Source organism: Monodon monoceros, unplaced genomic scaffold (genome assembly GCF_005190385.1).
Source record: "Monodon monoceros isolate NGI ecotype Baffin Bay Population unplaced genomic scaffold, NGI_Narwhal_1 Super_Scaffold_21, whole genome shotgun sequence".
NCBI classification, from domain to species: Eukaryota; Metazoa; Chordata; class Mammalia; order Artiodactyla; family Monodontidae; genus Monodon; species Monodon monoceros.
Window position 1 is genome coordinate 82308612 of NW_021703778.1, and position 17176 is coordinate 82325787.

Here is a 17176-nt window from a genome sequence, read left to right on the forward strand (position 1 = left end):
GTAAACAGCTTAAAAATGACTATTATTTAAGTCCAGCCTGCTGTTGTCCTTACATAGTAAAACTCTTTCATGAAGCATCTCACTGGTGTTGGGGACCTGATGAAAACTGCCTCTGGGCTCCTCTTGCCTAGAATTCCCCCTCTACAAGTGCACTTGCCCAACTCTGTTGTCAGTGTCCCCAAGAAGCCTTCACCCTCTGCTCTTTTTCCTCCACAGCACTCGGTAGCTCTCCCAGCATACTTAACACATTCTCCTGGGCATCACAATCATTTGTGTATATGTGGCTTAGTTCTTCTACTGGACTGTAAGATCCTCGAACTAATTCAGCTTCTCTCCCCATCCCACCATGGCAACTAGCTTGTACCTTGCAGGGACTCTCTAAATATTTCTTGATGTGGTATCAAAATTGTTGTGCCATCTGCTTTTCTCCATCTAACCTCAAAAGTTTGTTTGATGAGAGTTCTCCTTGGTCCTGACACTAGTTTTAGAATGTTCTCCTGTTTTGGAACTTTCAATGATGCAACACTTTTGAAAGCTATTGGAAGCATTTTATCTTATCACATTGTTTAAAGGAGGTCCAATTTTATTTTTCACAACCCTGAAAAACCAGGTCAAAGATAATCTGGAATATTTTATAACCTCTCTGGATCTCAGTCTTGAAAGACATAGTATCTTTGTTACTAAAGCCTTGTACAAGAGTAGTGCCAGCACTGGGGGAGCTGTGCGTGATTATGTTGAGCCGTGGAATGCAGACCTGGCCGGTGAGCTGATGAATGAGTTATTCTTCCAGTAGAAGAGATAGCTTAGCGACAATCTTAATGCTAGCATAAATGGAAACAAAGCAAACTTACTATTTTGGGGGCCCTTTTGGGTGTTAAAAAAAATTTTTTTTTTTACAAAACATCCTATGTTGTATGAAATTAAATATGGCTTGCTGTTTTCCCCATATTCTATGTTTGGGAAGTTGCTTGAAAAACTACTGGCCCAACAAATTGGTTTCTATCAACTACAACATTATTTGGGTTTCAATAGCTGAAGGCAATTTTTCCATGTGATTACATACACCGTACCCTTCTATGGAGAAGGATCCTGAAATGTACCACAGAGAGAAAATTATATTCTCTGGGAGATGGGTGGTTCTGTTTGATTCAGGGAGGTGTTTGTGAGTCTTTGGTTTTCTCTAAGTATAGTAAGTTCTGATGAAAAATTGGGTACTGAAATGCCTGATAAGGTTGAGCCCTGTTAAACTTTGTGAAGAGTCCCCCAAATTCATGACAAGTGGATCAATCTTCATCATAAATACCACTGTGCCGGTCCTTTATCTACACTCCAGAATTTGACAGATAGCTGAAACTCAAGAGCTCTTACTAGCCCATGAGCCCTGAGGCTGAAATTCAAAGTAAAGAATCAAACCCTGTTGAACTGTCACCCCTTCAACATTTCTAAATCTTTTCATCTTTCTGTACCATGTTCAGATGGTGTAATAGAATATAAAAAGTGTCCTAGAAGTGAGAAGAAAATTGGGTTCCGTCCTCGGCTCTCTCTGACCCTAGGGAATTGATACCACCCCTCTGGGCCTTTGTTCATTCAACTATTAAACAAGTGGGAACTAGACTGATTGTTTCTCAAAGCCTAGTCCTTAGATGATTTGCTTCAAAATCATCTAGGGGTGGCATGGGGCTTGCTATAAAAATACATTTTCCTGGGCCCCACTACAGTCCTGCGAATCAGTGTTTTTGGGGGATGAGGCTCAGGAATCCTTTTTTTCTTTTTTTAAATAAGCTTCCCAGGTGATTCTTACGCTCATTAAAGTGACTCTTCTAAACTTTTTATTGCAGTATAACACACTCGTTAAGAGTTGGAGGATTATAAAATTAGAATATCTCTAAGATTCTTTCCAACTTTAAAGAATTCTAAGAATCAGTCCATTCAACACATTTACGCATGGGCACATTTATTAACAAGCATGCAACTTTGGACTCTGTTACCCCCTTTGCAGATCAGAGTTGCAGATCAGAGTGTAATTCTGCATGCTGTGTAATGGTCTCTCAGTGATTTGGAAAAACAGAATGTTTTTCAAATGTGTGGCCTCTCTCAAAGGTCAGTTTACTGTAGAGAGTGCCGTAGGTCCACTGGAAAGTCTGTTCAAATTTGATCTGAATGTCAGAATTTCATTATACTTTCCATGTACACTGACCAAAGCATAATACTCAATGACAGAAGACTGTTGCCTGGGCGGGAAAGGAGATATCTGGCTGTATTTCTGATTTGATTACAGAACCAAACTCTATTATAGTCATTTAAATCCAAGCTTCTTTGTCAATAAAACTCCCAGTCTTTGACCTCCCTCACAGAGGGCCTGGGATAATATGCAGGTAAAAAGTATTTAAATTCCTCCTGAAGTGGTACACAGATCACTGTGCTAATGACTTTCCTCTGAATCAACTGGTAAAGTAATAGGCTTAATTGAGAGTCTTCCAGTTACTAAATAGTGAAGTTGTCTCTTTTCCCAGGCAACTAGAAATCGTTGGGAATTTTCTAGGAAAAGCCATCCCCTTCAAATAATGTGGCTGCCTTTAAAATTATCCCCCTGCTTTTAAACTTTTATACAAAGCCTTCATTTTTTTTGGATTGTTTATTTTATGCCCTATGAAACAGGTGTGTAAGGTTCCTGGTTTCCCACAAGTGAATAGACATCTCATCTTTGTGTGATACTAGGTGAACTCCTTAGCTTGCTTCAGTTTCCCCAGCTATGAAATGAAGGGGGAGAGCAGATGGATGCTTAGTCTCTTCCAGCTCTAACACTTTCCATTCATGTAGAGGAAGGTAGCGTAACGTAGGGAAAGTCATGGGCTTTGAAACTGGACAGACTTAGGTCGGAATTTTAAGTTTCCTCAGTTTTATGGCAGGGGGTAATGATATGTTAGTTCTCAGGGTTATAAAAGCATGTGGGATAGGGCTTGGCACAGAAAGACATTCCAGAAAGGTGAGGCTTCCTGGCTCCCTATTCCTCCATGGCTTTTCGCCTGCACCTGGTTAGGCCTCCTCTTACTGATAGAGTGAGAAGCAGCCCACTGGTCCTTATTCAAGTGCAGGGACAAGATTTCTGGGAAGGGAAACCCAGCAGTCCTGTGGGTAACAGGTTCTTGGTTTCTTCCTGAACTGGTGACCACTGGGGCATGAAGTTACCATTTTGGGTCTGGTTGAAATGTGGCAGGAGGTAACTACAGAACCAAAGGTCACTGTTGCTATAGATGTAATGGGGGGTCACCAGAGCCTGCAGCAGGTAACCAAAGTCTTCTCCCTGGGGAGTAGGTGGGATCACCTTCTCTCTGCCGTGAGAATCCAGGGAGGCTAACAGCATTTGAGAGTTGGAAGCAGCCTTGAAGACCATTAGAGAGGAGGAAACCAAGATACAGAGAGGGAAAGTGACTTTCCCATGATCACACAGCCAATCAAGCAGCAGAGGTGAGAACAGTCTCTCTGGATCCTCCGGAATTCACACTCATGACCCTCTGCATTTCAACGCAGATGTTGTCAGCCCTGGTTTAGAGCTTGGATTCTGGAGGTAGATAGATCTGGTTAACCTCCTCCTCTCAATTCTGTTATCTGGGGCATAAGGCTCCACCTCTCTGCCCTGAGCGGTCTCAACTATAAAGTCAACCCTACCCGTGTGAGCATTCACAGCAACACTGTATGTGTAGTGCTTAACAAAGGGTCTGGCACAGTCAGCTTCCACGACAGAAGGTTCTAATGATCATTAATTGGCGTTTTCAGGAAGGGCTGCCATCCCTTCCCTCTACACCTGCAGTTCCGAGCCGAACCCCACCCTCTCCTAACCCCTACGCCGCCACGCTGCAGCGGGCTCGTCAAAGCGCGGAGGAGCCCGGTGCCAGGGCGTGGCGGTCCCCAGGCTCACCTGGCGAGGCCAGGAGCACCTTCGCCCCGCAGCACTGGAAGCAGTGCAGCAGGGACTTGCCGCGGATGTTACAGTTGAGGCACGCCATGGCACAGCCCAGCTTGGCCAGCCCCAGCCACAGCCATACGTAGGCCGGTTCGTTGCCCAGGAATATCGCCACGCACTCTCCCTGCCGGAGGCCGAGGCGGTCGCGCAGCGCCCTCGCCACTTGGTTGCTGCGTCGGTCCACCTGCACGTAGCTGAGCGTCTGGTCGCGGAAGATCAGGAACGGCTTGTGCGGGCTCTGGTGTGCTCTCTCCAGAAAGGCGTGGAGGATGGTGCGCACTGGCCGGCGCTGCCCATAGCTGCGCACCTGCCGGGCCATCCTGGCCAACCGCAGGAAGTAGCTCACGTCCTGGAAGAAGTAGGGGGAGCAGAGGTTCACCAGTAGCGGCAGTAGCAGCACCCCCGCCAGGACCGCGTAGATGACGGGCAGCATGACGGCGGCCGGGGCCCCAGGTCCCTCGAGGGCAGAGGGCGCGCTTCGGGCGTGCAGCACGGCGGCGGGGCGGGCTCTGGGCGGGCGACTGGCGGGCGGCACAGGGGCGCTCGGCGAGGCGGGGGCGACGGCGGAGCGCCTGGGCTGCGGGCACCGTTGCGTGCTCTCGGGCAGGTGGAGCGGTGTCTGGGCTGCCTGGGTTTCGGGGCACGACCGGCCGGCTGAGCCCGCCCCCTCGTCGGGGTGCAGCCACCTGCGCGCCAGGCCCGCCCCTGCGGTCCTCCCAAGGCGGGGAAGGCGGCTCCGCGGCTCACTGGGGCCTCGGCCGCCTCTCCGCCCGAGTCTGGAGGTCTGGGGGCAAGGCTGGACTACCCCGTGGTGTGATCTTATCAAAATGGTGACCGTAAGACACCTTAGAAGACGCTGAGAAGATTGGATGAGATAATGCAGGCGCAGGGCTAGTGTTATTCATTGCTGCCCGAATAGAGTGCCTTATAGAGACGACAGATTGTTATTATCAATAGAGAACCTTCTAAGTGGGAGACAGTCCTATTAGTAGCGGGCACCAGGTGCCACTGCCAAATCAGAATTCCATCTCTCCTTCCTGGTCCTGGGGGCATTCCGCCTACTCTCTGTTTCTCACATTTGCTTTCCGACACCCCGCACCCCGCCGGACCCCGCCCAGCCCCCAGGCTAATTGCCAGGAGGGCTCTTGTGACAAAGAACTCAGGGGTGAACAAAAGCGCCTGCGATTGCCGCCTCCCGCTCATCCCAGCCCCTGGGCAGTGAGTGAGGATGGGGCGCTCCAATCCGAGACGTCCCTTCGGCCCAGCTAGCCCAGATTAAGCTTGAGGTAGCGCCACACTGCCACATGAAACCAAGTTCCGGTGAGGTTTTGATTAGTTATAGTACGTTGTTCTTTAAGTCATCTCGCCTTCCCCCCTCCTTGTATGTTGAAAATTCTCAAGTATTGTCAGTCCAGTTCAATTCAATTTACTAAGTGGCTCCGTGAGAAACTAGCACAACACAGAGGAAATTAAGTAAAAGTTACTGGCATTTCTCAGAAGCCATTTCTTTTTCTTTTTTAAAAAAATACATCTTTATTGGAGTATAATTGCTTTACAATGGTGTGTTAGTTTCTGCTGTGCAACAAAGTGAATCAGCTATATGTATACCTATATCCCCATATCCCCTGCCTCTTGCGTCTCCCTCCCACCCTCCCTATCCCACCCCTCTAGGTGGTCACAAAGCACCGAGCTGATCTCCCTGTGCTATGCGGCTGCTTCCCACTAGCGATCTGTTTTACATTTGGTAGTGTATATATGTCCATGCCACTCTCTCACTACGTCCCAGCCTTCCCTACTGCCCCTGTGTCTTCAAGTTGGTTCAGAAGCCATTTCTTTTAGGGCGATCCTTTCATTTAATTTCCCTTAGTGCTGCTTCTATACAGAGTGAATACAGGCTGCTACGGAGGAGGGTCAGGATTTAAGTAAAGCAGCGTTTTACTCTCTTCCTCCTCTGTCTTCCTGCGTTCATCCGTTTTATTCTTTTGAGACAACCACAAGTAATGAATGCTTACCCCTGCCAGAAACTCTGCTAGGGCCTTCCCTGTATGATATTTTTTGGAGCCTCACAATCATCTAAAGATGGCACTTTCGTGCTCATTTATAGACAGAAAAGGGACACTGAGAGAGGTGAATTAAGACAGCTAGTAAGTGATGCGTGGGAGTTTGGAATTGGTATCTTTTTGTTCCCAGGCCCACTCTTTACTGTAGCAACATGTTATGCTATTCTCCTATTCTGTGGGTTTCTAGCCATGTTTTCTTTTTCCTTTAGCAATTTTATTTTTTTTCCCCCTTTCACAATCTCCCCTTCCCCCATTTTTGCATCCTCCTCTTTTTATCCCTGGAAACTGCTCTAGCAACCCTTTCCCTTTTCCTGACTCTTTCATGGCTAATCCAGCTACTATCTAATGACTGCTTGCATCATTGCCCTGGAGAAGAGCCGGGGGCCTTGGTTATCCCTGAGGAGAAGGCTGTAGTGTAAAAGTAGAGGTCAGGACAGAAGCCATTCTGTAGTGCACCTCTTTTTTCATGTTGAAGCTAGAGCCAGGCCTCCTTTTCCATCCCAAAGCCACCTGGTCCCTTCATGACTAATCACTTCAGTGTAGCCTCCTAGACCTCTCTTGTGTTGTTCTTAAGCAGCTACTCTTTCCCCAGAGTCCTTGATTGCCACAAATGGCCACTTTCTCCTCTCTTACTCTGAGGATCACTTTAGCCTTGTGCATCCACAGTTTTTCGGCTGCAACTGAAAGAGAACAACGCCCAAACTGGCTTAAGCAGGCACAGGAGTTTGAGACTCAGAGTCCAGGGGTAGAATACGCTTCAGGTAAGCCAGTTTCCCTTTCTCCATTTCTCTGCTCCGCCTCCTCTGTTCTCAGGCTGATTCTCCCATCATGGTCCAAAGATGGCTGCCAAGCCCTTAGGGGTACCTGCTTCCAGTGTCGACTTCAGACAGAAATGTAAGATTCTTTTCCGTAAGAGAAAAAAAAAAAAAAAAAAAAAAGGAAGGAAAGAAAAAGAGAAAAGAAGAAAGAAAGCTCTTACTGGGTTATGTGCCTGTCTTTGTGGGCTGGGGAGAGAGAAATGCTGATTGGTTTAAGCCAATCAGGGCTCACCCATGGAACTGGGGGTACAGTCAATCCCACTTACACCATACTATGGAAAAATCAGGGTCTTATTAAAGAGGAAGTGGGGAGAAGAAATGAATTTGGGGAAACAATTAGCTAATGTTCGTTATATATATCTTGGAACTATTTTTCCCAATGATTCTAGCTTCCAGCCTGGGTTCCACTTTGTGCTCTACTACCAGCCTAATGGTCTTTGTGGAAATTTTGCTATCATCATCTCGCCAATGCTCAGTTATCTTCAGTGACCCCCTCATTGCTTCCCATCCTCTTCCACTCATAGAGTCTGTAGACAATTGTCATATTTGTACAGCATACTAGAACACATCTGGGCTGGAGCTGGTCAGATGCCCTGGGTCCTGCCTGGCTCTCTTGAGGAGGGAGAAGATTGGTAGCTTAGCACATTGGTTACCCATTCTAGAAACATCTGCTGGGAAGCTCTGGTTTATAAAATGAAGTTCAAACTTTAATTTCTGGCTCTTCTGATGCTGACTTGAACTTTCACTGCACTCAGTTAACAAATATTTATCGAGTTTCTACTATGAACCGAACATCATGAGGCACTAAGTATTTCAAAATGGATGAAAACTTAATTGCAGCTACTTCTTTTCAAGAACACTTTGTTTTGAAGAGTCTGGCCTACACCCTCCTAAAAATGCCCTGCATATTCCTCTTTGTATGACTTTGTTCTTGCCTATTTCCATCCCTGAACTCTCCACCCCTCTAAATCCCAACTCTTTAAGGCAGTGGTTCACAGATTCCTGGTTTTCTCAGTCCAGTAGCATTTCAAAGTAAAGTACCAACTTAAAATTTTTTCCAGTAAAATCAGCTGCCCCTAGCCAACTACAGTCTGTTTTTATTACTATTTCATAAAAGAATGACATTTTAGCATTAAAAAGGAAAGTATAATATCTCTTATATGTGGAATCTAAAAAAGTGGTACAAATGAACTTATTTATAAAACAGAAATAGAGTCACAGATGTAGAAAACAAACTTATGGTTACTGGGGAGGAGGGGAGGAGGATAAATTGGGAGACTGGGACTGACATATACACATGTACATATATAAAATAGATAACCAATAAGGACCCACTGTATAATACAGGGAATGCTTCTCAATACTCTGTAACGACCTATATGGGAAAAGAATCTAAAAAAGGAGTGGATGTATGTATATGTATAACTGATTCACTTTGCTGTACACCTGAAACTAACACAACATTGTAAATCAACTATATTCCAATAAAAATTATAAAAAAAGAAAGTATAACTGAACCGTACACTTAAAAATCGTTAAAATGGTTAATTTTATGTTATGTATATTTCACCACAAAAATATACACAAAAAAAAGGAAAAATACACACAAAAAGGAAAGTATAGTCCTTTTCGAGGAAGGATGAAGACAACATTATACCAACATATAAAAAAGATGGAAATTAAAATATTTTTGAATGCAGAAAAAATACAATTTTTATTGGTTTATTATCCATAGATATTATTTCTATGTAAGTTTGAATGTTTAGAAATATAAATTCAGTAGTGAAGCATGAATTGAACCAAACCTCTTGGACTTTGATATAACTCAAGATTGTTTTATCACTGAGGTCTCAAATGTGGAGCTTCCTTACCTCACACCCTTAGTGAAGCTGCCTGGTCCCTTCTGCTCCCATGCCCCCACAGCCACTGAGCCTACCTGTTACCTTCATCAAGATTCTAGTGCCTTCCTGACCAGTCACTTCAGCCTCCTAGACTCCTTGTTTCCTTAAACTTTCTACCCAGAGCACTAGGTTACCGCAAGTGCCCACTCTCTTCTGACCCATTCTGAGGCACTGCAGGAGGAGTTCAGGAGACAGATGTGATAACTGGAGCGCACGTTGACACCTGCTAGCCTGGGTCAGGACTTCCCTGATGCTTCGCCCCAATTCATTCATGTCTGCTGGTGTCTTAGGGAAAGCCTCCCAGTGGCAGTTCCTAACTCCCTTCTATGTCCCCAGTCCCAACCTCAAATGCTCTATAAAAGCAGGTGGTCTCTCCTCCTACTTTATGGGCGTCAAAATTACCTGGAGAACATGCTAAAACACAGCTTGCTAAGCCCCACCTGGAGAATTTCTGATTCTGTAAGTCTTGGGTGGGGCCAGAGAATTCACATTTCTAAGAAGTTACCAGAAAATGCTGTAGCTGTTGGTCCAGGGACTATACTTTGCGAATGATTGATTTAACCCAATGGTTTCCCAGCTGCTCAGCAGAGCCCGAGGACTTCTGAGGAGCCACTGAGGAAAATTCATTGCAGAGCATGGGAAGGGGACTCTGGGACCCAACCCAGCTCCAATCAGAGGAGCTCTATGTATATGTCTCTTACATATTGGACTATCATGTAGACTTCACATGAAAAGAGTGCTCCTATAACCTTTTCTTCTAAATACTCCAGCCTGTGTGGATCTATCCCTTGTACTGGACTTATAAACCTACCACACAGCTTGGCTGTTGATTATTTCATGACTGTTAGTTTTGCCTTCCCAGTTAGGATTCAGTTTCCTGGAATGAAGTAATGGAGCATGAGCCTTGAAGTCAGAGGACCTGGGTTCAAGTCTTCGTCTGTCATGTAGTGGCTGAGGACACTTAGGTAAGTTACCTGAACTCTCATAGCACCTTGTATTAATTTTGTAGGCCTTGAGACACCTAACGCACAGGGACTGTTGTCAACAAAAAATGTGTAGGTTATGAAGCCTGTTGCTTATGTAACGTTACTTAGTACAGATAGGAAGTTTGTGTGACCAATCCATTCAGTGGTTTATAGGAAGATTCATCTCTGACTGTGTTGTCTGCCATGAATCAGACTGTATTTCTTGAAATGTGGGTGCCTGCTATCCTGTTGAATGCCTAATGTAGTAGCATTCAGGTACAGATGTACAGGCTGTGTAGGGAAAATGTAAGAGTCTGGTGAAGATGGAATATACTGAGGTTAGCCTTTCTTTTGGAGAATGAAGGAAAGGAGAGACTGAAAACAATTGGTTGTTGGTTTTAGAGATGAGGGAGTAGGGCTCCCCCTTTTTTTTTGCATCCCAGTGATGCTTACTAACTACACAATCAAGACAAAATACAATTTGAGAAAAAGGCATTTGTTCTCATTAGTTCTAATCAGACTGCCTTTGATTTGGTGTTGAATCCTAACTGAGGGAAAATCCTAGTGAATCATTATTGCTTCTAGTTCTAACATGCGTGCTTCATAAAATTTGGTTTCAGCCCTCTCTGTCCTCTTTCAGTATCCCACGACAACCTCCAGTTCCCTGTCCCAGTCACAATGCACTCTTTTCCATTCCTGAATGTGTGGGTTACTTCTTTACCCCTTTGCCCTTCTCTTGTCTTGTAATATCATCTTCTTGCCTACTTCTTCTTCTTCTTTTTTTTTTTTTTTTTTTTGTGGTACGCGGGCCTCTCCCTGTTGTGGCCTCTCCCGTTGTGGAACACAGGCTCCGGACGCGCAGGCTCAGTGGCCATGGCTCACGGGCCCAGCCACTCCGGGGCACGAACCTGTGTCCCCTGCATCGGCAGGTGGACTCTCAACCACTGCGCCACCAGGGAAGCCCTTGCCTACTTCTTAAATGTAAAAATTTCTTAGGGTGTTTCTTTACCTTTCTTCTCTCTGTCTCCTTCTCTCATCTATTAGCCTCATCTATTCCTATTGATGCTGAGGAATCCCAAGTCTAAATATTCAGCCCTCACCTTCTCCTGAGTTCCACATCTGATTTGTTATGGTGTACTGAATACCTCCATATGAATTCATTTATTTAGTCATTCACTTATTAATTTATTCATTTAGCATTTATTTAAGGTGTACTAGATGAACCCTACTTCACAGTGAAGCAGATAGAGCAGATATTATTATTTTCATTTTCAGGTCAGTGAATTGAGATCCAGAGAGGTTAACCAATGTGCTGAAGGTCAGACAGAGCAAGTCAGTTCTGGAGCAGGGACTATAACTTAAGTTTTCCGATTCCTGTAGGCACTGGTCTATAAAGTGTTGTGGGTTGAATGGTGTTCCTGCCACAAACCCTCGGTTTTTTAATCATTTCCCCCTGCCCACTGCATGGATGCTGCTTAAAATGGTGTCTTCCATTACCTTATGGCATGTGATTATTTCCTTCTCCCTGCAAATCTTTCAGCTTTGGCTTTCTCCTTGCTCAATTACATTCCCAATTTTCTAGCTCATATTCTTTTTTTGTTCCGTATTCATACTTTTTATTGAAGTATAGTTGATTTACAGTGTTTCAGGTGTATAGCAAAGTGATTCAGTTATATGTGTGTATATATATATTCTTTTTTAGATTCTTTTCCATTATAGGTTATTATCTAGCTCATATTCTTGAGATAACAAATCTGGTAGCCCAAACAAATCACCCGTGTACATGATTGTGTAGAATTCTTAAAGCAAATATCCATAGGCTGCTGTCCAGCCTATAGATGACTGCAACTGAATAAGGTGCACAGTCTTGGTCCAATCAACTATGTGTATTCGTGGAGATGTATGGAGGTGGGGAGAGGGAGGGGATGGAGTCTCCCAGTTCAAAACATGTTGACTGTACAAGGTACTCAGTTGTGGAGACTTGGCAGTTTTCCGCTAAAGGGACTATGGGCATGTTAAAACACATTAATTGGCTTGTCTTATCTTTCTCTTCTGTTTATTTCAGATTATAATGTCTCCACTGAGTTTTCTCTGGCTACTATACACAGCAGTCATGGATAACTAGTTTCTATTCACTAATAAATAATAATTTATAATTGCCATACTTATGTGGCAAGATTATTTGTGTAGATCCAAGTCTGATATCGTAGTCCTTCTGTCTAAAGAACTTCTCCTAACATTTCTTGAACTGTAGATCTCCTGGCAATAGATTCTTTCAGCTTTTGTTTTTCTGAAAAAGTCTTTATTTAACCTTCATTTTTGAATGGTATTTTCACTGGGTAAAGAATTCTGGTATGAATAGTTTTATTCTTTTGGTACTTTCAAGATGTCACTCTGCTGTCTTCTGGTTTGCATAGTTTCTAACTGCTGTGTTTCTTCTTTTTTCCTGATAATTTTTAAAAATTATTTTTATTTTAAAATAGCACAGGAGCATGGTTAAAAACCAAGAACAATAAAAGTCAGAGTGGAAAACCATGCAAAGTAAATGCTCCTGCCTTCTGAACCCCAGTCCCTCAGGTTCTTCTGGAGGCAATCGCTGTTAGCAGTGACTTGGTGACATATGTAAATTTTGTTCAGAGTCTTCAAAGATGAAAGAATGTACCTTCTATTCAAGAGAGTAGTCCATAATGAATTTAAGTTACATAATTAGTAGGAATGACTGAAAGAGTAGAAATTACCATGAATGGCAAATAGAAGAGTATGGATTTTCTTTGAAAGATTTTTGAACGGAAAGCTGTTAGACCTGATCACAGAAATGTGCTGGAAATATTGCAGGGAGGAAACAGAAGTAGACTGTTGAGATGAGTCCAAGGCAGTTTATTGAAGCCTCTGCACTTGCTTAGAATTTTCTGTTAAGGCATAGGCACAAAACTTATGTTAATGATTAAGCTTCCAATTATGAACACTAACTTTATGCCAGACCCTGTGTTGAGTGCTTGTGTATCTTTTAATGTAGTCTTCCCAATGGCCCTCCAGAGTATACATCGTTATCTCTGGTTAATAGACAGGAAAACTGAAAACAACTGGTCAATGACATATTCAGGATGGAATTAAGGTTTGTCTTCCTCCAAAGACTATGCAAGTGAACTCCTGCATGAATATGCCTTCCTAGTTGCAAGGCATGCTTCCATCCTCCCTTTTTCTTACTGTCCAGTGATCTGTGCCTACACTTCTTGCTCCTCAGAGATAGCTGTCAAGATCTACAATCCGTACAATGGGTATCAAGTAGGAAGGACCATGACTGCTTTATTTCTTATCTTTGTTTTTTTGTACATCGTTTATTTTTTTCTGGCTATATACAAGATTTTCACTTTAGCTTTGGTTTTCAGCAGTTGGACTAGGGGTGTGTGTGTGTGTGTGTGTGTGTGTGTGTGTGTGTGTGTGGTGTTTAATTTGTCTTGTTCAGGGGTCTATGAAAATCTGATGTATAGTTTGATGTCTTTCATAATTTTGGAAAAATTTTGGTCACTATCTCTTAAATATTTCTTCTGCCAATTATTCTCTCTCTTTCCCCTCTATGGCTCCAAATATTCATATATTGGGCCATTTGACATTTTCGAACAGTTTTTGGATGCACAGTTTTTATTCACTCTTTCTTTTTTTGAATTTTTGAATTGTATTTATTTTTTTATATAGCAGGTTCTTATTAGTCATCAATTTTATACACATCAGTGTATACATGTCAATCCCAATCGCCCAATTCATCACGCCACTGCCCCCCCCATTGCCACTTTCCCCCCTTGGTGTCCATACGTTTGTTCTCTACATCTGTGTCTCTATTTCTGCTCTGAAACCAGTTCACCTGTACCATTTTTCTAGGTTCCACGTATATGCGTTTATATATGATATTTGTTTTTGTCTTTCTGACTTACTTCACTCTGTATGACAGTCTCTAGATCCATCCACATCTCTGCAAATGACCCAATTTCCTTCCATTTTATGGCTGAGTAATATTCCATTGTATATATGTACCACATCTTCTTTATCCATTCGTCTGTCGATGGGCATTTAGGTTGCTTCCATGACCTGGCTATTGTAAATAGTGCTGCAATGAACATTGGGGTGCATGTGTCTTTCTGAATTATGGTTTTCTCTGCGTACATGCCCAGTAGTGGGATTGCTGGGTCATATAGTAATTCTATTTTTAGTTTTTTAAGGAACCTCCATACTGTTCCCCATAGTGGCTGTATCAATTTACATTCCCACCCACAGTGCAAGGGGGTTCCCTTTTCACCACACCCTCTCCAGCATTTGTTGTTTGTAGATTTTCTGATGATGCCCATTCTAACTGGTGTGAGGTGATACCTCATTGTAGTTTTGATTTGCATTTCTCTAATAATTAGTGATGTTGAGCAGCTTTTCAGGTGCTTCTTGGCCATCTGTATGTCTTCTTTAGAGAAATGTCTATTTAGGTCTTCAGCCCATTTTTGGATTGGGTGGTTGGTTTTTTACTCTTGAGCTGCATGAGCTGTTTATATATTTTGGAGATTAATCCTTTGTCCGTTGTTTCATTTGCAAATATTTTCTCCCATTCTGAGGGTTGTCTTTTTGTCTTGTTTGTAGTTCCCTTTGCTTTGCAAAAGCTTTTAAGTTTCATTAGGTCCCATTTGTTTATTTTTGTTTTTATTTCCATTACTCTAGGAGGTGGATCAATAAAGATCTTGCAGTGATTTATGTCAAAGAATATTCTTCCTATGTTTTCTTCCAAGAGTTTTATAGTCTCCGGTCTTACATTTAGGTCTCTAATCCATTTTGAGTTTATTTTTGTGCATGGTGTTAGGGAGTGTTCTAATTTCATTCTTTTACGTGTAGCTGTCCAGTTTTCCTAGCACCACTTATTGAAGAGGCCATCTTTTCTCCATTGTATATCCTTGCCTCTTTTGTCATAGATTAGTTGACCATAGGTGTGTTGGTTTATCGCTGGGCTTTCTATCCTGTTCCATTGATCTATGTTTCTGTATTTGTGCCAGTACCATATTTTCTTGATTACTGTAGCTTTGTAGTATAGTCTGAAGTCAGGGAGTCTGACTCCTCCAGCTCCGTTTTTTCCCCTCAAGACTGCTTTAGCTATTCGGGATCTTCTGTGTCTCCATACAAATTTTAAGATTGTTTGCTCTAGTTCTGTAAAAAATGTCATTGGTAATTTGATAGGGATTGCATTGAATCTGTAGATTGCTTTGGGTAGTATAGTTATTTTCACAATATTGATTCTTCCAATCCAAGAACATGGTATATCTCTCCATCTGTTTGTATCATCTTTAATTTCTTTCATCAATGTCTTATAGTTTTCTGCATACAGGTCCTTTGTCTCCCTAGGTAGATTTATCCCTAGGTATTTTATTCTTTTTGTTGCAGTGGTAAATGGGAGAGTTTCCATAATTTCCGTTTCAGATTTTTCATCATTAGTGTATAGGAATGCAAGAGATTACTGTGTATTAATTTTGTTTCCTGCAACTTTACCAAATTCATTGATTAGCTCTAGTAGTTTTCTGGTGGCATCTTTGGGATTCTTTATGTATAGTATCATGTCATTTGCAAACAGTGACCCTTTTACTTCTTTTCCAATTTGTATTCCTTTTGTTTCTTTTTCTTCTCCGGTTGTCATGGCTTGGACTTCCAAAATTATGTTGAATAATAGTGGCGAGAGTGGACATCCTTTTCTTGTTCCTGCTCATAGAGGAAATGCTTTCAGTTTTTCACCACTGAGAATGATGTTTGCTGTGGGTTTGTCATATATGGCCTTTATTATGTTGAAGTAGGTTCCCTCTATGCCCACTTGCTGGAGAGTTTTTATCATAAATGGGTGTTGAATTTTGTGAAAAGCTTTTTCTGCATCTATTGAGATGATCATATGGTTTTTATCCTTCAGTTTGTTTATATGGTGTATCACATTGATTGGAGTATATTGAAGAATCCTTGCATCCCTGGGATAAATCCCGCTTGATCATGGTGTATGATCCTTTTAATATGTTGTTGGATTCTGTTTGCTAGTATTTTGTTGAGGATTTTTGCATCTGTATTCATGAGTGATACTGGTCTGTAATTTTCTTTTTTTGTAGTATCTTTGTCTGGTTTTGGTATCCGGGTGATGGTGGCCTCATAGAATGAGTTTCGGAGTGTTCCTTCCTCTGCAATGTTTTGGAAGAATTTGAGAAGGATGGGGTTAGCTCTTCTCTAAATGTTTGATAGAATTCACCTGTGAAGCCATCTGGTCCTGGACTTTTGTTTGTTGGAAGATTTTTAATCACAGTTTCAATTTCCTTACTTGTGTTTGGTCTGTTCATATTTTCTGTTTCTTCCTGGTTCAGTCTTGGAAGGTTATAACTTTCTAAGAATTTTCCCATTTCTTCCAGGTCGTCCATTTTACTGGCATCGAGTTGCTTGTTGTAGTCTCTTAGGGTGCTTTGTATTTCTGTGGTGTCTGTTGTAACTTCTCCTTTTTCATTCTAATTTTATTGATTTGAGTCATCTCCCTCTTTTTCTTGACGAGTCTGGCTAATAGTTTATCAGTTTTCTTTATCTTCTCAAAGTACCAGGTTTCAGTTTTATTGATCTTTGCTATTGTTTTTTTTGTTTCTATTTCATTTATTTCTGCTCTGATCTTTATGATTTCTTTCCTTCTGCTAACTTTGGGTTTTGTTTGTTCTTCTTTCTCTCATTCCTTTAGGTGTAAGGTTAGATTGTTTATTTGAGATTTTTTCTTGTTTCTTGAGGTAGGCTTGTATTGCTGTAAACTTCCCTCTTAGAACTGGTTTTGATGCATCCCATAGGTTTTGGATTGTCGTGTTTTTGTTGTCATTTGTCTCTAGGTATTATTTTATTTCCTTTTCGATTTCTTCACTGATCTCTTCGTTACTTAGTAGTGTATTGTTTAGTCTCCATTTGTTTGTGGTTTTTAATGATTTTTTCCTGTAATTGATTTCTAATCTCATAGCTTTGTGGTCAGAAAAGATGCTTGATATGATTTCAGTTTTCTTAAATTTACTGAGGCTTGATTTGTGACCCAAGATGTGATCTATCCTGGGGAATGCTCCATGTGCACTTGAGAAGAAAGTGTAATATGCTGTTTGGGGATGGAATGTCCTATAAATATCAATTAAATCTCTCTGGTCTATTGTGTCATTTAAAGCTTGTGTTTCCTTATTAATTTTCTGTTTGGATGATCTGTCCATTGGTGTAAGTGAGGTGTTAAAGTCCCCCACTATTGTGTTACTGTCTATTTCCTGTTTTATAGCTGTTAGCAGGTGCCTTACATATTGAGGTGCTCCATGTTTGGTGCATATATATTTATAATTGTTATATCTTCTTGTTGGATTGATCCTTTGATCATTTATTTTAAAGTCTATTTTACCTGATATGAGTATTGCTACTCCAGCTTTTTTTTTTTTTTTTTTTTTTTTTTTTTTTC

General features: G+C 42.0%; 1 protein-coding gene across 1 annotated transcript in view; it reads right to left on the reverse strand.

Moving 5' to 3' along the window:
* The window catches only part of SLC27A2 (solute carrier family 27 member 2), a 53021-nt gene extending 48553 nt beyond the window's left edge, over nt 1-4468 (reverse strand). The window contains exon 1 of the mRNA XM_029238628.1: nt 3920-4468. Coding sequence (XP_029094461.1) covers nt 3920-4397 — 478 coding nt within the window. The 5' untranslated portion in view covers nt 4398-4468. The remainder of the gene's footprint in view (nt 1-3919) is intronic.
* Nucleotides 4469-17176: the final 12708 nt, after the last annotated feature.